Source organism: Capra hircus, chromosome 2 (genome assembly GCF_001704415.2).
Source record: "Capra hircus breed San Clemente chromosome 2, ASM170441v1, whole genome shotgun sequence".
Taxonomy (NCBI): Eukaryota; Metazoa; Chordata; class Mammalia; order Artiodactyla; family Bovidae; genus Capra; species Capra hircus.
In genome coordinates, this window is record NC_030809.1 from 120,599,805 (window position 1) to 120,621,759 (window position 21,955).

Consider the following 21,955-nt stretch of genomic DNA (forward strand, 5'->3'; position numbering starts at 1 on the left):
GCCCAAGAAAGAAAGAAGCGGATGGGCCAAAGCAGAAACAGCTTTCAGTTGTGGATGCGTCTGGTGGTGCAAGTAAAGTCCAAAGCTGTAAGAAGAGTATTGCATAGGAACCTGGAATGTTAGGTCCATCAATCAAGGTAAATTGGATGTTGTCAAGCAGGAGATGGCAAGATGGAACACTGACACCTTATGAATCAGTGAACTAAAATGGATGGGAAAGGGCAAATTTAACTCAGATAACCATTATATCTACTACTGTGGGCAAGAATAAGTTAGAAGAAATGGAGCAGTCCTCATAGTCAATAAGTGAGTCCAAAATGCAGTGTGTGTGTATATGTTAGTTGCTTAGTCATGTCCGATTCTTTGCAACCCCTTGGACTCTAGCCCTCCGGGTTCCTGTATCCATGGGATTCTCCAGCCAAGAATACTGGAGTGGGTTGCCAGTTCCTTCTTCAAGGGATTTCCTGACCCTGGGATCAAACGTGGGTCTCCCATGTTGCAGGCAGATTCTTTACCATCTGAACCAACAGGGAAGCTACGGAAATGCTGTAATTGGGTGCAACCTCAAAAACAACAGAATGGTCTAGGTTTGTTTCCAAGGCAAACCATTCAACATCACAAGTAATCCAAGTCTATGCACCAACCACTAATGCCAAAGAAATTGAAGTTGACTAGTTCTATGAAGACTTACCACACCTTCTAGAACTAATACCAAAAAAAAAAAAAAGAGAGAGAGAGAGAGAGAGAGAGAGAGAGAGAGAGAGAGAGACAGATGTCCTTTTCATCATATGGGATTGGAATGCAAAAGTAGGAAGTCAAGCAATACCTGGAGTAACAGGGAAGTTTGGACCTAAGAGAACAAAATGAGGCACGGCAAAGATTATAATAGAGTTCTGTCAAGAGAACACACTGGTCATAGGAGACACCCTTTTCCAACACCCCAAGGACCTGCCTCTTGAGAAATCTGTATGCAGGTCAGGAAGCAACAGTTAGAACTGGACATGGAAAAACAGACTGGTTCCAAATAGGAAAAGGAGTACATCGAGGCTGTATATTGTCACCCTGCTTATTTAACTTATATGCAGAGTACATCATGAGAAACGCTGGACTGGCAGAAAGACAAGCTGGAATCAAGATTGCCAAGAGAAATATCACTAACCTCAGATATGCAGATGACACCACCCTTACGGCAGAAAGTGAAGAGGAACTAAAAAGCCTCTTGACGAAAGTGAAAGAGGAGACTGAAAAAGTTGGCTTAAAGCTCAACATTCAGAAAACGAACATCATGTCATCTGTTCCCATTGCTTCATAGGAAATAGATGGGGAAACAGTGGAAACAGTGTCAGACTTTATTTTTGGGGGCTCCAAAATCACTGCAGATGGTGACTGCAGCCATGAAATTAAAAGACGTTTACTCCTTGGAAGAAAAGTTATGACCAACCTAGATAGCATATTCAAAAGCAGAGACATTACTTTGCCAACTAAGGTCTCTCTAGTCAAGGCTATGGTTTCTCCAGTAGTCATGTATGGATATGAGAGTTGGACTGTGAAGAAGGCTGAGTGCCAAAGAATTGATGCGTTTGAACTGTGGTATTGGAGAAGACTCTTGAGAATCCCTTGGACTGCAAGGAGATCCAACCAGTCCATTCTGAAGGAGATCAGCCCTGGGATTTCTTTGGAAGGAATGATGCTTAAGCTGAAACTCCAGTACTTTGGCCACCTCATGTGAAGAGTTGACTCATTGGAAAAGACTTTGATTTTGGGAGGGATTGGGGGCAGGAGGAGAAGGGGATGACAGAGGATGAGATGGCTGGATGGCATCATGGACTCGATGGACGTCAGTCTGAGTGAACTCTGGGAGATGGTGATGAACAGAGTGGCCTGGCGTGCTGCAATTCATGGGGTCGCAAAGAGTTGGACACAACTGAGCGACTGAACTGAACAGAACTGAAGGAATGATTCTACCCAGGAACCCGCTAGATGGTCGATACTGAAATCAGATTGATTATGTTCTTGCAGCCAGTGATGGAAAAGTTCTATATAGTCAGCAAAATCAGACTTGGGGCTGACTGTGGTTTAGATCCTGAGCTCCTTATTTCAAAATTCAGACTTAAATTGAAGAATGTAGGGAAGACCACCAGGCCATTCACTTATGACCTAAATCAAATCCCTTCTGATTATATAGTGGAAGTGACAAATATATTCAAGGGATAGATCTGGTAGACAGAGTGCCTGAAGAACTATGGACAGAAGTTTATAACATTGTATAGGAGGCAGTGACCAAAACCATCCCAAAGAAAAAGAAATGCAAGACAGCAAAGTGGTTGTCTGAGGAGGCTTTATAAATAGCTGAGGAAAGAAAACTGAAAGGCAAGGGAGAAAGGAAAAGATACACCTGAATGCAGACTTCCAAAGAATAGCAAGAAGAGATAAGAAGGCCCTCTTAGGTGAACAATGCAAAGAAATAGAGGAAAACAACAGAATGGGAAAGACTAGAGATCTCTTCAAGAAAATTAGAGATACCAAGGGAACATTTCATGCAAAGATGCTCATGATAAAGGACAGAAATGGCAAGGACCTAACAGAAGCAGAAGATATTAAGAAGAGGTGGCAAGAATACACTGAAGAATACAAGATATGTCTCAAAGACCTGGATAACCACAATAGTGTGGTCACTAACCTAGGGCTGGACATCATGGAATGTAAAGTCAAGTGGGCCTTAGGAAGCATTACTATGAACAAAGCTAGTAGAAGTGATGGAATTCCAGCTGAACTATTTAAGATTCTAAAAGATGATGCTGTTAAGTGCTGCACGCAATATGTCAGCAAATTTGGAAAACTCAGCAGTGGCCACAGGACTGGAAAAGTTCGGTTTTCGTTCCAATTCCAAAGAAGGGGAATGCCAAACAATGTTCTCTTTGAGCCTATTTCACATGCTAGTACAGTTATGCTCAAAATCCTTCAAGCTAGTCTTCGAGCAGTATGTGAACCAAGAATTTCCAGATGTACAAGCTGGATTTAGAAAAGGCAGATGAATTAGAGATCAAATTGCCAACATTTGCTGGATCATGGGGAAAGCAGGGGGCTTCCAGAAAAACATCTACTTCTGCTTCATTGACTATGCTAAATGCCTTTGACTGTGTGGATTACAACAAACTGTGGAAATTCTTAAAGAGATGGCAATATCAGACCTCCTTACCCGTCTCCTGAGAAACCTGTATGTGATCAAGAAGCAACACTTAGAACTAGACATGGAACAACTGACTAATTCAAAATTGGGAAAGGAGTACATCAACTCTGTATATTGTCATTGTGCTTATTTAACTTTCTATGCAGAGTACATCATGCAAAATGCCAGGCCGGATGAATTACAAGCTGGGATCAAGATTGCCAGGAGAAATATCAACAACCTCAAACATGCAGAGGCTACTACTCTAATGGCAGAAATTTAAGGGGAACTAAAGAGCCTCGTGATGAAAAGGAAAGAGGAGAGTGAAAAAGCTAGCTTAAAACTCAATATTCAAAAAACTAAGATCATGGTATCCGGTCCCATCACTTCATGTCAAATAGATGGGGAAACAATGAAACAGTGAGAGACTTTATTTACTTGGTCTCCAAAATCACTGCAGATGGTGCACAGCCATGAAATTAAAAGACACTTGTTCTTAGGAAAGCTATGACAAACTGAGACAGTATATTAAAAAGCAGAGACATCGCTTTACCAACAAAGGTCTGTCTAGTCAAAGGTATGGTTTTTTCAGTAGTCATGTAAGGATGTGAGAGTTCAACCATAAAGAAGGCTGAGCGCCAAAGAATTGTTGCTTTCAAATTGTGGTGCTGGAGAAGATTCTTGATAGTCCCTTGGACTGCAAGGAAATAAATCAAGATCAGACACAATTTAGTGATTAAACAATAACGCTTCTCACAGCCTTTTAACAGTTTTAAAAATGGTCTTCCTATTTTTTCTATCAACCTTAAAACTTTTGACAATCTGAAAGTCCACTTGAATTTTCATTTTTTTAATTTATAAAAATAACAAATTAGAAAACTGTTAAAACAGTATCAATTTTCACCGAATGTTTCCCTCTGTATTTATTCACATCATTTTTTCTCATTATAAAAGTTCAGTTCAGTTGCTCAGTGGTGTCCGACTCTTTGCGACCCCATGAACCAGAGCACGCCAGGCCTCCCTGTCCATCATCAACTCCTGGAGTCCACCCAAAACCATGTCCATTGAGTTGGTGATGCCATCCAACCATCTCATCCTCTGTTGTCCCCTTCTCCTCCTGCCCCCAATCCCTGCCAGCATCAGGGTCTTTTCAAATGAGTCAACTGTTCGCATCAGGTGGCCAAAGTTTTAGAGTTTCAGCTTTAACATCAGTCCTTCCAATGAACACCCAGGACTGATTTCCTTTAGGATGGACTGGTTGGATCTCCTTGCAGTCCAAGGTACTCTCAAGAGTCTTCTCCAACACCACAGTTCAAAAGCATCAATTCTTTGGTGCTCAGCTTTCTTCACAGTCCAACTGTCACATCCGTACATGATTACTGGAAAAACCATAGCCTTCACTAGACAAATCTTTGTTGACAAAGTAATGTCTCTGCTTTTTAATATGCTATCTATGTTGGTCATAACTTTCCTTCCGAGGAGTAAGTGTCTTTTAATTTCATGGCTGCAATCACCATCTGCAGTGATTTTGGAGCTCCAAAGAATAAAGTCAGCCACTATTCCCACTGTTTCCCTATTTATTTGCCATGAAGTGATGGGACCGGATGCCATGATCTTCATTTTCTGAATGTTGAGCTTTAAGCCAACTTTTTCACTCTCCTCTCTCACTTTCATCAAGAGGCTCTTTAGTTCTTTGTTTTCTGCCCTAAGGGTGGTGTCATCTGCATATCTGAGTTTATTGATATTTCTCCTGGAAATCTTGATTCTAGCTTGTGCTTCCTCCAGCCCAGCATTTCTCTTGATGTACTCTGTATATAAGTTAAATAAGCAGGGTGACAATATATAGCCTCGATGTACTCCTTTTCCTATTTGGAACCAGTCTGTTGTTCCATGTCCATTTCTAACTGTTGCTTCCTGACCTGTATACAGGTTTATAATAAAAATAGTTCCTGCTTATTTAAAAGAAGAAAATTACTGAATAAAAAAAGAGTTAAAAAGATTTTTCAGAGTTGCTCTAAAATAGCATAGTTAACCTTTTAGAGTACTTTCCTTTTAGATATTTTGGTCTTGCTAGTTATAAAGATATGGTACAAATTCATTTTTGTGCCATATTTTGCACAGATAGTTACTGAGCACTTATTTTGCCAGTTTCTTCCTAGACATTGAGTCAAGCTCTGGTTTCACAAAATAAAGAAATCCTGCCTTCATTTATTATAATAATAAATGATGTCATCATAATCTGTTTTTGTAGTTTTGCATAATCTTCATATGCATTACTGTAATAACTGCAAATTTCATTGGGTGAATCAGTTTCTATAGTCATTTTCTTATAGTTGTGTGTTAGTTGCTCAGTTGTGTCCAACTCTGTGATCCCATGGACTGTAGCCTGCCAGATTCCTCTGTCCATGGAATGCTTCAGGTAAGAATTCTGGAGTGGGTTGCATTCCCACCTCCAGGGGATCTTCCTGATCCAGGGATTGAACCCAGGTCTCCTGCACTGCAGGCAGATTCTTTACCAACTGAATCACCAGGGAACTCCCAATTTTTCAATGTTATTTTTTCTGTAGTTAGAGTACCTTTTAAGACACATTTCTTGAAATGGAGTAATTTGGCTAAAGGACATGGACATATTTAAGACTCGATACAAACTTTGAAGTTGTTTTTCAAACAGCTAGTACCAACTCTCATGCCACTGAAAATGGACAATGGGAAATTTTTTTTTTATGAATCTGTCAGCAATGATTGTAAACACTGAAAATTTTTGTCATTATTTTGGTAGGTACTTCATTTTAATTTTCCCCTTTTTTGCTGCCTAGCAAGGTTGAGGCCATGGGATCGCAGAGTCGGACACAACTGAGCCACTGAACTGAACTGAGCAAGATTGAGTTGTATATGTGTGTTTTATTGGAGGACAATTACTTTACAATGTTGTGGTGGTGTGTGTGTGTGTGTTTTAAGTAAGGTTAAATAAATGTATTTCTTTTTAAAATTTATCTGTTTAGGAAATTCCTTGGTGGTCCAGTGGTCAGGACTCTGAGCTTCCATTGCAGGGGGCCGAGGTTTGATCCCTGGTCTGGAAACTAGAATCCCACAAGCCCCATGGTGTGGCAAAAGGGAAAAAAAAAATTATCTGTTCATGCCTTTTGCTTTATTAAGGTGCTTATGCTTTCATTTCATGTGGACAAGCTCTTTATGGAATAAAGACATAGAGGATATATATTCCACATATTCTATATGGAATAAAGACCGTTTTGGTATATACTCTCCCTCAGACTTATGTCAAAGGAGAAAAGGAGAAAATGATAACTGAGCTTTGTGCCCTAAGGTCAAATAGAGGTTTAAGCCATCTTCCCATTTCCAGGTTCCAGCCCAGCCTATGGCACATGGCAGGTTTTGTACACACGACACAATGGAGGCACACTGGATACCAATCGGCAGATTGGACTCTGGAGGTCCAGAGACACTGAGAGTAATAGCAATCTTGGCTTCTTAAACTAAGCCTGGGCCAAGAAATGACTTCCTAATAAACCAAAATCTGTTTTATTTTTTTTTTAATGGATAGAGAAAGATAATTTTATAGCCAGAGGACAAATGGGTGCACGTAATTGGATAACATCTGAAACAGCCTAAAAAAAAGAAAGGTAAAAGGAAAGGATGTTGAGAAAGGTTGTTGTGTGGAAGGAAATAAATGAAAGCAACAAAGCAAAGTAACAAGTATTCTACATCCATTGTGTATAAGGTATGTTGTTGGCCGTGGTGGGTGATTTTAAAAGATCTGTGGCCCCTCTATAGTTTATATACTCACTTCAGAAACTTAAGCAAATCAAATGTGTATTCCTATAGAATTCTTGGTTATACACACACATACTTATGTACACATATAACACTAAGACCTATTGAAAAGCATGGGAAAAAGCAATTCCCAAATCAGGGAAGTCTAAAGGATTCTGGAACCTGCCTCGTCTCTCCTCGTAATGACCAGTTACTTTAGGTCACGGCATTTGTGAGAAGAAGGGAAGAAGAGGTCTTCATGGCAATATTGAATTTTGTATCTTTCCCTCTTACTTCTGACTTTCTCAAAGCTGTGAGCCAGAAGCTGGCAGGACCCCATACCAAGAAGAGAAAAACAGGAAACCAAGAGGGAATGATCTTCTTGCAGTAGCTGAAGTCTACTTTGTGGTACTATTTTGAGGGGTCATATGGGAAAATGTTTATTGCATACTTTATAGAATAATTTGCGTTAGGCAAATTCTGTATGCCAACATGAATGCATATAAGACATGGTTCCTATTTTCAAGGGTAAAAGTAGCTGCTTACCTACTATTGTAGGGGCATGCCCCTAATGTCCCTAACCTCGACAGAACCATTCATTTTCTTTCTGGTGACTCTAACAATTTTGTGTAGGCATGCATGCTCAGTTGCTTCAGTCCTGCCCGACTCTTCGCGGCCCTATGGACTGTAGCCCGCCAGGCTCCTCTGTCCATGGGATTCTCCAAGCAAGAATACTGGAGTGGGTTGCCATTTCCTGAGTACTATTTATTGAACACTTATGTCCTAGATAATTTGCCCAGAGCACTGGTTATATTATTACTTAATGATCCTTTCAGGCCCAGTTCGTTGTTGCTTTTATTGACCCGTACATAACCTCAAGTTTAATTAATAATTTATTCCATGACTAATTTTAATTGATAATTATTAATACATCACTCATTCTGTTCACTCCTTTAATGCAGCACTTCTCATTCTGTAGTCTACATTCCCGGCTGTCCCACTATACATTGAGCTCAGTAAGGGCAGTGTATTTCACTCCAATTTCTTAGCGTTTGGTAGTTCCTAAGTATTCTGTTGTGTGAATATTGTGTGGAACTCCATGACTTCAAACACATTGAAGAATCATGAAATTTTTGAGCCAAGAGAGGAGAAAGATTTGACTGGAAAATGTAACTTGCCTGAGGTCACATGAATCTGGTAAAATGAGATTAGAATCTAGTTGCCTTGCTTTTCAGTTCACTATTGTTTCTTCTATCATGGAAAATGCTACCAAAACATAACTAAATATCTTTTATCTCCCAGTCTCCCAGCTCCACCCAAACCTCTTCAGTTCATGGCCTTTGGGCCTTCAGTCTGCTTCTTTGATATTAGATTTCCTAAAACAATGGTTTTTTTTTTTTTTTTTTTTTAAATATATAGCTTTCCTTTCACAACTTCACATTCCAAACAGACAAAAATCCAAACTCCAAATTGGCTGGCTTTTGCTAGCAGTGTAAAAGTTGGGAGAACCTTCTGCTGGTATTCTCACTAACAAGCTCTTTCCACAAGTACACTTTAATCCAGCCCAATCAAACTGCTTGTCAACACACACACTGCGCTCTGTCTTCAACATCTGAGACTTCACATTCGTTCTGACTAGTGTCCTTCCTTCTAACCAACCTGGTGCACTTTAATTACCTGTTCCCCTTCTGGATTGGTTGCTTCTAATACATAGTAGAGAGATGTGGCTTTAGTCATGCAGTAGTTGAACTGAATTTTGCAGTCCAACACCTGGGGCATAGACCTCCAAAATGTGCACTGAATGATTGTGTCTTAGGAAAAATCACAGAAATGTAACTTACTCATTAGAATTGTAAGCAATCCTGTACCAAAACTTTTCTATTTGGAGGAAAAATAAGCATATTGGCTCACTCAGCCTTTTTTTCTTTCTTCCTTTAATTCTATTTCATCTGTTATGACTCTGCCATTCTCTGTGAACTCCACATTCTCCCAGCACCCCTGCCCCTGACACTTGTGGGAGAGGAATCCACAAATTCCTTTGGGGCTCCATCACTGGAGCAAGTTCTCAGGAGCTGGAGAAGGTCTGGGCTGCAAACAGGAAGTGTCTGTACTTCTGGCCACTTTGTCTCCTGGGGCAAAAGCTGCAGAGTCCACCTGGAGACAGAATGACAGAACAAGACTAACCTTCACTATCCCCCATCTGCAGCTTTTCTGTGTGGACATTCTGACCCAGTGCCACTTAGGGGTTTCGCTCTCCACAACTGGTATCTAGCATGCACATCAGAAGAGCACCCAGCAAAGCATCAGGTATGAACCCTCCTTACGTTCCCCTTCACTTTAATCGTTTTGAATTTTTAAGTTTTGAAAGCATCCATAGGAACTTTCTCTTTGGAAGGCCGAGGGCCAAAGACAAACAGAGGCTGGCCACCTGGTCTCGAAATCCTTTTTTCTTCCCTCAGTGTCCAAGACCTCATCTTGCCCCCTGAGCTCTCAAGAGGGGCAGGTGGCAGCTTTCCTCTGCCTCCGTACCTGGCCTCGTCAACGACACCCATTAGTCTCCAATCTTCCAGGGCAGTGGGGGACTACCGGCCACGCGCCCCAGGCCCTTGCCCAGGCACGGGGACCCCGTGGACTACGCTGGCCAGTGCGTTGGAAGAGGGGAGTGGGCCAGCCCGGGCATGACCCCAGCTCCAGCCAGTGGGGGCGGGTAGTGCAATGGGCAGCCTCGCTCCGGAGGCGGGCTCAGGCCGGAAGCCACCCCGCGGCACAGCGGCCCCGCGAGACGGCGCCCGCGCCCCCGCCTTCTCCGGCAAGGGCTCCGCGGCCAAGGGCGGCAGGGGCCAGTCCGCCGGGTCCCCGCCGCGCTCTTTGTCCGGGCCGCGCGCGGGCGGACGCGTGCGCCCCCCGGGTGAAGGGAGGCGCGGAGAGACCGCGCGGGAGCGCGCAGGAGCGCGCGGGAGCAGCTCGCGCCCGCCGGCCGCCGGCGGCGCGCGCCCCTCCGCCAGGCAAGCAGCGAGCGAGAGCGCGCGCCGTCGCCGCGCCCGCCCCTCCCCCCGCGCTCGCCTCGGAACTTGCTGACTGCGCGGCCGGGAGGAGCCGAGCCGGGCGGCGGCGGCGGGAGGCCACAGCGCGCGGGGGTCTCCCGCGTCCCCTCAGCCTCGCCGGGAGCTCGCGCCCTCGCCCAGCCGGGCTCCCACCCCCCCTTTTTTCCGAAGGCGCTGGGCGGCGCCACCCTCCGGCCGGAGCCCGGCACTGCACAACCCCCTCCGACTTTCAATGTTCCACACTCCCCGGCCAGAGCCTCCTCGGCTTCTTTTTTTCCCTCCCCCCCCTTTCCCCCCCCCAGCTGCCTCCATTTCCTTAAGGAAGGGTTTTTTTCTCTCTCCCTCCCCCACACCGTAGCGGCGCGCGAGCGGGCCGGGCGGGCGGCCGAGGTAAGGCGGCGGGGCCGGGGGGCCGCGTGGGGGGCGGCCGGGGCGGCGGCGGTGGGGGAGGGGGCGGGGGCGGGCAGCTTTGTTCGCGCCGGGCGCCCGCGCCGCCGGTGTCCGCGAGCCGCCGCGGGGCCGGCCGGGCTGCTCGCATCACTTGGCGCCCGGCGCGGCGAGCGCTGCCCGCGGCCCCCGCGCGGCCCTCCCCACAAAGGGCCGCCGAGCTGCGTGGCCGCCGCCGGCCGCGGCTCGCCTCGGCGGGCGCGGAAATTTGTTGCACTTCTTGAGGCTTTGTTTGTTTGTTTTTGCTCTGAAAATTTTTTTTTGTTGTTATTTTGGACAAAATGTCGGTCCGTGATGTAAAAATTGAGCGAGGAACCTTGATGGCATGGGGAGCTTTGCAGAAGGTGCAGTTTGAATTGTGCTTTTCCCAGGGTGGCAGCTTGGTCTTGGCCGGATGAATCTTCGCTGCTGGCCGTGGCCAGAACAGCTTGTTAGTTGATTTTTAAAATTCCTAAGTGTTGTATTTAAAGGCTTACGTGCACAGAGGAGGAATCACCACCTTAAATAAGCATATGGGCGATTAACAGGGTATGTTTTCCTCTCGGAAAAGGAATTTGGTAGCTTTGACCAATGTCAGTGTGTAAATATTTAGACGTTATTAGTGACTTTTTAACATTTTTCAGCGAGATCTGTTATTTACACCGTGTCATATGTTATTAATGCTCGTTCCCTAAGTTCCCTGGCAAATCTGTTTCATGCCTTCTGAGAAAGTAGACAATTGATAGATTGTCCAAGGGATGGAAAAAAATGTGAGTGGGTTTTCTAACTTGAGTTCGGTAAATCCCTGAACGCTGCCGTTGTGAGACACATCACCTCCCCTGTAACCTTGCTGTACGATGAGATAAGTGTGAACACTTTTGAAGCATTTTCACTAAAACACGATTTTAGGTGAAGATTAAGAGAAGAAAATGCTATTGGTTTATTTCTTTAGACTTACATTTCCTTTCTTTCCCCGTTTTTTCCTGAAAAGTTTTCCAAGAAATAACTTCACCAAGATGTCCAGTGATCGGCAGAGGTCCGATGATGAGAGCCCCAGCACCAGCAGTGGTAGTTCAGATGCAGACCAGCGAGACCCCGCCGCTCCAGAGCCTGAAGAACAAGAAGAAAGAAAACCTTCTGCCACCCAGCAGAAGAAAAACACCAAACTCTCTAGCAAAACCACTGCTAAATTATCCACTAGTGCTAAAAGGTAACGTGTGAAAAAAGGATTAAGCACGTTGTCAGTTTGTCTTCCAAATGGACGCTTTTGTTGATTTAACATCAGCAGCAATAGTTCAAAAATATTTCCTTGGCTGTCGGTTTTGTCTGGACTTGAATGAGTTGTCATTCTGCTTAGGTGGTATATAAGCCACCTCCCTGGAATGAGACTTTTAAGCAAACTTGTTCTGTGCTTTGGTAACTTCAGAGAGTGTCCTTGAGTAGAGACTGGAGTAACATCTGACAGATTCAGGAGTTGGCAAGGAAAATTTGGTGATCCCAGATTAGCTGGTACATTTGAGGATGTTGTCTTTTTATCAGTAATATTCATCTTCATTGAAGGTGACACTTGGAGAGATCAGTGCCTCTCTTCATGAAACTTAATGATCAGAAATGGTCATGTTTGCTAGAAAATTTTTAAAGTCGGGGCCTTGGCTGTATTTGAAGGCAGATTTTAAAATTGTACTTCAAGTGTGTTTTCAGTTTTTACAAGCGTGACCTTAAGTCATTCATCTCAGGTTTTACTTTTTCTAATTAAGCTATGGTCATACCTCCGTGTCCTTGTGAGAGTAGGTAAAACTGAAAAGTAGCCGTTTACATGTTAGGTGGCACTTGGTGATTGAGAAGTTTGCCATTACGCCTCTTCACTCTAAAATTTGTGGATATGCTTGACATGTTAATACTCAACAGCAGGAGAAGCATATTTTGTTGGATATAAGTGAAAGATCATTTGTTTTCTGTTGATTTATATTTCTGTGATAGTGAAAAAAAAAGATGCTGTCAGTGGGACTCCAATCAATGGTAGTAGTAAGTGAATACCTGTGAATTTTAGTAATTACACATCAGGTGTTCCTATAGCATTAGCCGATATCGACATTTTATTGATTTTTGTTGATCTCAACCAAAAGAAAAAGAAAATATAAAAGCTGATCAAATGTTGGCGTTCTGTTAGTGATAGTCTGTGGATTTTCACCTCTATTGTATCAATAATCAAGTGTTAATAACTAGAATATTTTATGAAATAACAGCAGTCCATGAGATAATTTAAAATCCTTCTCAGTTTCTTACAATCTTGTTGATGAACATACTAAACATATCTTAAGTTTTGAAAGCATTGTAAATTTGAATAAAATAAGAACTGCTCTTTTTTCTCTTACCTCAAGGCTGTCTATCTTTTCTCCCAAATTTATTAAATTTAAGTGCTGTACTTAAGGTCAGGGGAAACAGATTTACTTAAATACAAATATCAGAATTGTTTGAAAGTTTTTCACTGGTAAGAATATTTGTAAATTTCAAACTTTTTTCTGACAGGTAAAATATTGTCAGAATTATTAGTGTGCACTTGCAGTAGCTTGTTCGTTTTTACCTTGGTAAAGTGTCTTGGAGTCATTGTCAAATATTCTAGTGCTTTCCCTCCTCCCTTGTTGTCTCATTTGCATATAAGCTTGAAAAGAGAATTTATCTGGTAAAAAGTGCTTTAAAATACATTTTACATCCTTTTCTGAGTACAAGTGGAGGGCTAGTTCTCAAATCAGGTGTGAATGTCTTCCTTACTTACAGTAGCAAGTGAGAAAAAAAGCTGCGAAGTTTCTGTTAAGGGATTTGGGTTATGCCTCTGAGAACAAAGAGGGAGCAGCCATGTTAGCATTACTGAGGGCGAAGCCAGCCTTGCATTTAACTGCATGGTGGTAGAGGGCAGTGTAATTCCCCGGTTATTCTGTAGACTCTCAAATCCTTTTTGTCTGCTCTCATTTCACTAACAGAATTCAGAAGGAGCTAGCTGAAATAACCCTTGATCCTCCTCCTAACTGCAGGTAAGAAACAAATGGTGTTGTTTTAATTTCAAACTGTGGAAAAATATCCAGAGATTCATGTATCGTTGTTGGATATTTGTGCTGCAGAAGAGGCTACATTTGCTTCTTTCAGCTTTGCAAGTGGATTGAACAAAAAATTGCCTTGGGTGAATCAAATAAATTTGGGAGGAAAAAAACCTTTTTAGAGTGTCTCATACATTTTGAACTTATGAATATATTGATTTTTGCTTCTTGCTGGGATTAGTATGAACGGTGCTGATTTTTATTCTGTTGTAATAGTTCTGTAGTGTGTTTATTCAGAAGTATATTGCAGAAACTTCTAAAATTTTGCTAAGCTTTAAAGTTACTGCTTGTGTGCAGTCTGAACTGACCTTCCAAATTTAGAAATTGCTGAATGTGGTGATACAAAAATGTGAATGCAGTAAACAGGAGTATAGTTATTTCTGTTTGATTTATTCAGTAACTTGCCTTTAGGACAGAGTTTATGTGCTAAGCTAATGGTTTTAGTTGCTGTTTTCTAGAGAATGCATTGTTGGAATTATTTACATTTTAATCAGATGGTTTAATTACTTGGGAAAATCCTTAGTATTTTTGGCACTAGAAATATGTGTATAAAAGACAGTGAATGAGTTGGAATTTGTGGGAAGAAGTCATTTCAGTGAAACTCATGTAGAATGATTTAAGATTGTTGGTTGGTATAAGGTGCATTAAAAGTAACTGGTTTGTAATTTTTTCCCTGAAACATTTTTTAAATTCCTCTTTGCACTCAGTTTTTCATCTGTGACTGTATGACTTCTAAAATTCATCAAACTTAGAAAAACTGTCTTGTAGATAATTTGCATGGAGATAGGTACTCAGAAACCAGAATGGCTACTAGAAATAAAGCAGTGTTACAGTTTGATATGAAAGTGTTTTCTTGTCTTACCTATATTTTTCTACAAGTGGTGTTCACTAGTGGTGATCAGACCTATTTCTGAAATCTACTTGAGATATAATAGGATGTAATCCAACCGCTTCTTATTGTGTATGTTAACTGGGTCCTCTGATAAGGTGATCTGATGTTTATTTGCTTATATTAATATTTATAATCAGACATTTCAATTCAAAATGGAAACATGAATGTAAGCTAATTTTAAACAGATAGTAGTATGTCAGATATCAAAGTAGTACTTAGGAGCTATCTGTGCTGTCCAGTAATGTAGCCACTAACCACTTGTGGCTATTGAGCGCTTCGGTTGTAGTCCAAAATGAGATGTTCTGTAAGTGTAAAATACACATCAGAATTTGAAAACAATATGAAGAAAAGAATGCAAAATATTTTTACTGATTTTCAAAAAATATTTATTACATGTTGAAATACTGATATTTTGATACGTTGGGTTTGGGTTATTACGGTATGTAAAACGTTTTTAAATTCTTTTTTCCTGTTTTAATACGGTTACTAGACAATTTAAAATTACATATATGGCTCATGTTGTATTTCTGTTGAACAGCACTGCTTTAGAGAATAAATAAATCAGTATTTCCTTTCAGGCTTCTAAATGGTGTGTCAAATCTGTAGCCATTTAAGGAGGTCAGGTTAAATTTGCTCTCTGGAAGAATTACTTAACATGGAGAGTGTATTCTGGTATTTCTCATTATAGAACATGTAAAGATCTATCGGTTTAAAAGTCTTTATTGTTTTAAAATTGCATATGAGGTCAAACATTTTTTAAAGGTTTTTGTTGATTTTCTGCAAATGGCACAAACTATTAAATAGTGTTCGTGTGTGAATCTAGTAAGCCCAATAGACACGTGCTGGATGCCCTGAGAACAATATGTTGCAGTTGCTGAAGAAATGTACTCTGCCTGTTTAACCCAGGAATGTTTCCACAAGGTCACTGACGATTATTGTAGAGGAAGTATAGTCTGTCTTAGAGATAGAAAGTTTAGTTTAATTTGCTTTTATTTTTCTCTTCATATACCAGATTTCCTTTCAGTCCATGAAATAATGCTTCACATTTAGTGATTAGACTGGTGCACTGGTGATCCTTTGGGCTTGCTCATTGAGCAGTAACTTGGCATACGTACATCATCTGTGCTTTCTCTCCTCACAACTTGTGATCACTGTCAACTGCCGCAAATGACACTGTTCAGTTCTCTGCTTTTTTTAATGTATGAGTTCTTTTGTGACTGTGTGAGTGATTAATAGAGGGGAAAAAAAAAACGAGAAAACATCAGTCTTAGTAGGAGACTGGGGTAGTTGTTTTTGTTTTTATTAGTTTAGGGACAGTCTTCTTTCGTATGCTGGACAAGTGAAACATTCACATATTTTTATGTGTTTTTCTGTAAGTCTTCAGATTCTTTTGGGTGGAAGAACATCTAGGTCTTGTTCTTGAGCGGGAATTTGGAATAGTAAGGGTTACTGGAGATATTTTTAGGATTTTTGACAGCTAATTTAAAATTTGTATTTTTACCTTTGTGTCAAATACGTATTCGTGGTGTTCTTGTAATTCACAGGTGAGAATTTTAGCTTTATGGTGATTGTACAGTTTAGATTTGTTAATTTATGTTATAATTAATAGTGGGACTCTATTAATAAATTCTAGAAAATATGTGAATTCATATTGTCTGAAATCTATGAAACCTAATTATTTTGACTTTCACGTGTAGTTAATTAATCAGAATTCCATTATGGTTTTGAATATGATTTTTACAAGCTTGTCAAAGTATGTGATACATTTAATTTTTCAGAGAAGAATGTAAAGTATGTCTGTGTACATTGAAAAGAAAACTTGAATGAAACACAAGAAAACACAACAAAATCAAAATTACTGACTTAAGATTTTTTCTTAAATCTTTTCCTATGTTTAATTAATAAAATATTTTTTAGTTATTTATATAGCTGTGTCAAATATGTATACACCCAGGGTGATAATAGGATAGACTTAATTATCCAATTAAGTGTGTGGCTTTAAACCTATCTGAATATATTTGGGTAGTATTGATATTTCTTTTCCTGATAGTATAAACGTGTGATAAAATGTTATTTCCAGTGATTCGATGGCATTTCAATTTTCAGGTATTGGAATGCTTTAGGCCAAAGCATTTACAGATATAACACTTAGTGGCTTCAATTTGTATTCTTTATTCTAGATTAGAGTGTGAAGAGTTGATGTGCCAGTGAGAATGAAGGGAGATGGTATTATGTGCAGTTCCTTACCTGTTTTAGAGAAAGTTATTAAGTAGAATTGAGTGATGTGCTATAAGACATTTATGTTCCATCTGTTCCCCAGAGGGTGTCCTCTCAGGACTTGACAGGTGGTGGAACTTTAGAAAGGTGCTGGATTTTTAACTCAGTCTCTTTAATTCTTTTCATATCTGAGACAGTACAAAAATATGCTCTAAAAATATCCTTTAATATGTTCAGGTTGAACCTATATTAAAGTAGACATTCAGGGACATTGTAAATAGTTTTTGGATGTTAGAAAGGCCTTATTGAGAGGGAGGCGTTACAGTACCAAGTTATTGTATTAACATACGAAAACCTGAAAGTGGGTGCTATGATGCTTGCAAATTTTGCTCATTTCCTTCTTTCTAAAAAATGAACAAAAGCAATTAAGTTTTAAACCAGTAGTTGGGAAGCCCTGATTTACTCATAAGCCAACTGTCTGTGGATGAGCTCTGCCTCCTTTTGCGGATTACTACCGCCTTGCACCATTTCTAGGCAAGATAGAACTTTGGTGCTCAGGGGTGGTCTTCAGACCAGTAGCATCTGCATCACAGGTGAGATTTTAGAACTGTAGAATCTTTTAGAAATGTAGAATCTTGCCTACCCGCCCTGCAAAAGTACTGAATCAGGATCTGAATTTCAACTAGATTTCCAGATGGATTGAATGTATTTTAAGGTTTGGAATAACTGGTACTTGAGCTGGACTGAGTACAAGCCCCTGCTCTGGCACTTAATAGCTGTGTTGCCTTAGATAAGCTATGGAATATTCCTGTCTTTCTGTTTCTCATCTCTGTAATAAGAGATTAAAATTATACCCCCTTTATAAATTTGTTGTGAAGATTAGATGAATTTATATGTTTAGAAATTCCTTAATGTGAATTGCGTCAATAAAGTGGTTGAGGCGTGGTTAAAGAGCTAGCTTAGCAGTATGCCTTCACTTTTGGTGGCATTTTCTCCAGTGCATCAGCATCCAGCTATCGGAATAATTTTATCTTAATCAGCTCTGCACCTATTGGGAATGTCAGGCAGCTAGTTAAAAGCAGTTCCTTGGAACTTGAGTAAAAAAGAAAATAAACCTAGGAACACTGGACACGGTTGAACAAATAGTATATCCTCTTTAAAGAAATATGCTAATGGTTAATGAAACCTAATTCAGCAGAGAATGCTCTGTCCAGTGGATTATAATAAACTACTTTTAAATAGTGGTGATATGTTTTCCCTTTTAGTATTCCACTGAGAATGAGATTATATCAATAATTTTATAAAATTGATTCTGAATTGATATAATTTGCTAGTTATCTGAACATAGCATTCTTTCCTTCACTGTGATCTAAGGAGAGATTTTGGAAGCTTTCTCTAGTTGACATATAAAGGCAGGTCATGAAAGTGACATGTGAATCTACATAGATTGGTTGCTTATATAATGGTTTTAAATCCTCCCACACATATGGATAGATTGCTTTTTCTTTTTTATGTATACATTTGATTGTTGTTTATGTTAACCGAAATGTGCTATGTGAAGGTATGCCATTTCATAAAACAAAATTGTTTCATTAATCATCTAGCCCTTTTGTTTTCAACTCTTGAAAAAAATCCTGTAATGGCCTTTTTATAAAAATTAAATCTTGGTTGGATGCTCAGTTTGTAAAATAGATAAGAACAGAACTACTCTGACTGAAGGTGTTTTCCAATTGGTCTGTCAAATTGACAGAAATAGAAATTCTAGACAAAATAATGACTTTGGATTAGAGATCTATGAAGTATCCCATATGTTCTTTACTTTTTCATAATTGTGTGTGTTTTAATTTTTGGCTTCACACTGAAGCATATGAGATCTTAGTTTCTCAACCAAAGATTGAACTTGCACACTCTGCATTGGAAGGCAGAGTCTTAACCACTGAACCACTGGGGAAGTCCCCATAATTGTTATTTTTAATATGATTGTTCAGAGGTGTTTGGCTACCATTTGTATTATTAAAAAGAAATTGGTTTGCAGTGAAGCTAGTTATTTCCCTCATACATGCTGGTGTAGCAGAAAGATTCGGTACTTTGTGACTGAAAAGTTTTTCCAAAGGAATGGTATAATTGAAAATAATATTTTCCCCCTCAACAGGTCACATTTTTATTAGGGATCTGTTAAGTTCAGTGCAGATAATGTAATCAGAAAGTGGGTGAAAACTGTGCATTTAAAAAGTTACGTGGTTACTTTGCAGCTGCATGCAAGACTCAGATTGTTTTGTTCTTTTCTATAGCTAACCAGCTGGTACCTTATTCCATCCTTGAATGAGTAGCTGTAACAACAGATGGATATGTTTAGTTATAAGAAGATCAACAAGTCATTGTTCCTTAGAGTACAGGGGTGCTCCAGTGGATTCTCGTCTTTCATATAAAATTAAGATTAAAAACAGAATAAAACCACCTGTAGATCTAGAGAACTAGAAAGATTTCTTTCCCCTTTCTATACTGCTCTAACAGGGTAGCTTATTTGGCATTTTAGAATCTAGAAGAAGAAACATCTTTAAATCTTTAATATTTCTCTTTCTCCAGTTCTCATCTGGGGGCGATTTTTGCCTTCTTATTCTCACACCCCACTCCAGTTGTCCTGTGGAACAATTGGCAACGCCTAGAGACTTTTCACAACTGGGGAAGAGGAGCTGCTATTAATAATTTAGTGAATAGAGAGAGGTCAGGGATGCTCTTAAATACCCTGTAATGCCTAGGTCACCCCCTCCAACAAAGATTTTATCTGGCCTAAAATGTCGGTAGAGGTTGAGAAATCCTGCTGTAGATGTTAACTCCAATACCTTTGCCTCTTTAAGTTTTATGTAGTTCATTTATTATTATTTTCCTATCTCAGTAGTGATGCCTAGTGAATATACATTCTCCTGTACTTTCCTCAGAGCTGGTATCCCCATCTTCCCCTACTCTTGTGCTGTAGTTTACTATCTGATACATGTCTTTTTTTTTTTTTTTTTAATGTGAACCTACAGGAATGGCTATGTTGAGTACCTTTTAAATTATGGTCTACTGAGGCCAGAAATACTTACAGCAATATTTTAAATTAATTAACTAGTTCCCTACTAGTTCATTATACCCTCTTCATTTTTTAGGTTTAGGCTGGTTATATCTGTATGCTACTAGAAATACTGAAGTATCATCGAGTGTAAATAACCATTGGGAAATCATCAAAATTCAGTTTGATTCAGTACATTGAACTGCAAACGGTTTAGAAAGCCATGCTGTTCATCTGATCTTGATTTTTATCATTAAGACAATGCAGAGATTATCCTATTATTGTTACAAGTCCCCAGTCCTTTATTTCTAACCTGTGGGGCCAGTAACATTTCAGAATGTGAAAGTTTTCAGGTTTTAGAAAGGGAATGTGATGTAGTTTATATAACACTGCCAGTGGGATCCGGGTCAGCACTCCATAATCAAACACATTCATATTTCTACACCCACACTGTACGAATGCTCTCACTAAGTGGGATACATCGGCACTACAGATAGTTTCAGGTTAGTTCATGTTTGGTGTTGCTGCCAAATTATTTTTCAGTCTTTGATTTTTAGAGCTTTTGGGATATTCCAGAATGTGGGTGGGCAGCCGTGGCCCTGTACTACTGCCGTGACAGTGGCAGGTGACGCCAGCTGTTTCACTACATGGTGCACGGGTATTTAAAGTCTTGTTCTGCTTTTCTTTCTTTTACCTGTTTCCTCATAGCTGTTTTTAGTTTCTCAGCTTTTATTTTTGGAGCGTTGCTTTTTTTTTTTTTTTTTAATTGTCTAACCTGTGATTAAAAGAGTTTAGATTCTTGATTTTAGAGTTTTTTTCTCCTTTTCTTTTGAGGTGAAACTATAAGCATCAGTTTCTAAGTTATTCTGTGTATGTTGGATTACTTTTCTGCTTTGCTATCAGTATTCTCTCTCAATTATTCTGTTCATTCTGGGCATACCAAATTACACAGAAAGAAAGATACCTCTAATACCTAAGCATGCATGCCTACTAAGTTGCTTCAGTTGTGTCTGACTCTTTTGAGACTCCATGGACTATAGGCTCCTCTGTCCATGGGATTTCCCAGGCAGGAATACTGGTGTGGGCTACCATTTCCTTCTCCAGGGGATTTTCCCCACCTAGGGATCAAACCTAGGCCTCCTGCATTGTAGGCAGATTCTTTACCACTGAACCACTGGGGAATCCTATGATACCTAAGCATAGGACTTGCCGTCTTTATGTATGCATTTGAGTGCAGTTAGGCTATAAAAGGAGACATTAAATTTTGCTAAGCTGTTTTGTGTTGCATTAACTTCAACATATAAATGTTGGACTCCTGGGTGGCTCTTCCATGTGTTGGCTGGGGTCTGTGCAGCTTACAACTAACTTGTAGCTCTGCCATTTTCAACATGTCCAGGCAGGATAACTAGAGGGTCATGTGCTGTCTGTAAGTACATTGGTCTGAAAGTAAGATACGGATTTAATCACATGACCTCAAGGTGGAAAATGTTGGGGAGCATATGGATATTTAGAGAGAAATTTCTCTGCCTATATTTTGTACAAAGTGTATGTGGTTCATGAATAGGCAACTTTCATTCTCACTTCAGAAAAGGAAAGAGGAAATAATTGAGCACCCAGCCTGATACTCTACTGGATTTCCATACTATAGTGTCTATTAATATGCTGTTTTATTTAATTCCCAAAACAATTCTATGAAGTATCATTCTTGTTAAGGTTTCAAAAGGTAATCTGAGAGTTGTCACACATGTAGTGCATATATATACATAACAGCTCCAGGGCAAAAATCTAGGCTTAGTTTTGATGTAAATGTAAGCACTTGCTTCTGTACACTGCTGGTTGAGAAATCTGGTAAAAGCATTCAGAGCTGTTTTCATGGTCTGTAGGTGCGTTCTTAGTGTGAGTGTATCCCATCTGTTTGCTTATAGTCTCTTGAAGGATCCAGCATACTCTTTGGTTTTAGAACCTGGCAAGTGAGGTTCAGTTGGTGAATTGGAGAAAGAAGAGTTTTCTTTTTTGCCTTGGGGGTGCTAGGCTTGCATTAGTGTTTTGTTGTTTTTTTTTTTTTTTAATCATTCAGACAGAATCATTTTCTTTTTTAGGGAGCATTCCCCAAGTTGCCAGCTCAGCTCTCTTCTCTCTTTCCTTGTAAGGAAGAAGGTCAGGGAATGAAGATGATCATAACAGAGAAGGCAGATCTTTGTTTTCTGACTTGTAGCTCCTTAGCAAAGGAATGACTTTAAATCTACCTCTCTTTTTCTCGGCCTATTTTGGAGGGATCTGGACCAGTTC

The 21,955-nt window shown here is 40.1% G+C and overlaps 1 protein-coding gene across 3 annotated transcripts in view; it reads left to right on the forward strand.

Annotated features, from left to right (window-relative positions):
- Positions 9,985 to 21,955, forward strand: part of UBE2E3 (ubiquitin conjugating enzyme E2 E3) — a 94,537-nt gene continuing 82,566 nt past the window's right edge. Inside the window, exons 1-3 of one of the 3 annotated variants that reach the window (XM_018065310.1) lie at positions 9,985 to 10,374; positions 11,402 to 11,620; positions 13,392 to 13,442. In XM_018065310.1, the coding sequence (XP_017920799.1) occupies positions 11,427 to 11,620; positions 13,392 to 13,442 (245 nt within the window). In that variant the 5' untranslated portion in view covers positions 9,985 to 10,374; positions 11,402 to 11,426. Of the gene's footprint in view, positions 10,375 to 10,639; positions 10,776 to 10,804; positions 10,960 to 11,401; positions 11,621 to 13,391; positions 13,443 to 21,955 lie in introns of those variants that run through there. The other 2 variants (XM_018065316.1, XM_013968525.2) reach the window with 2 other exon arrangements.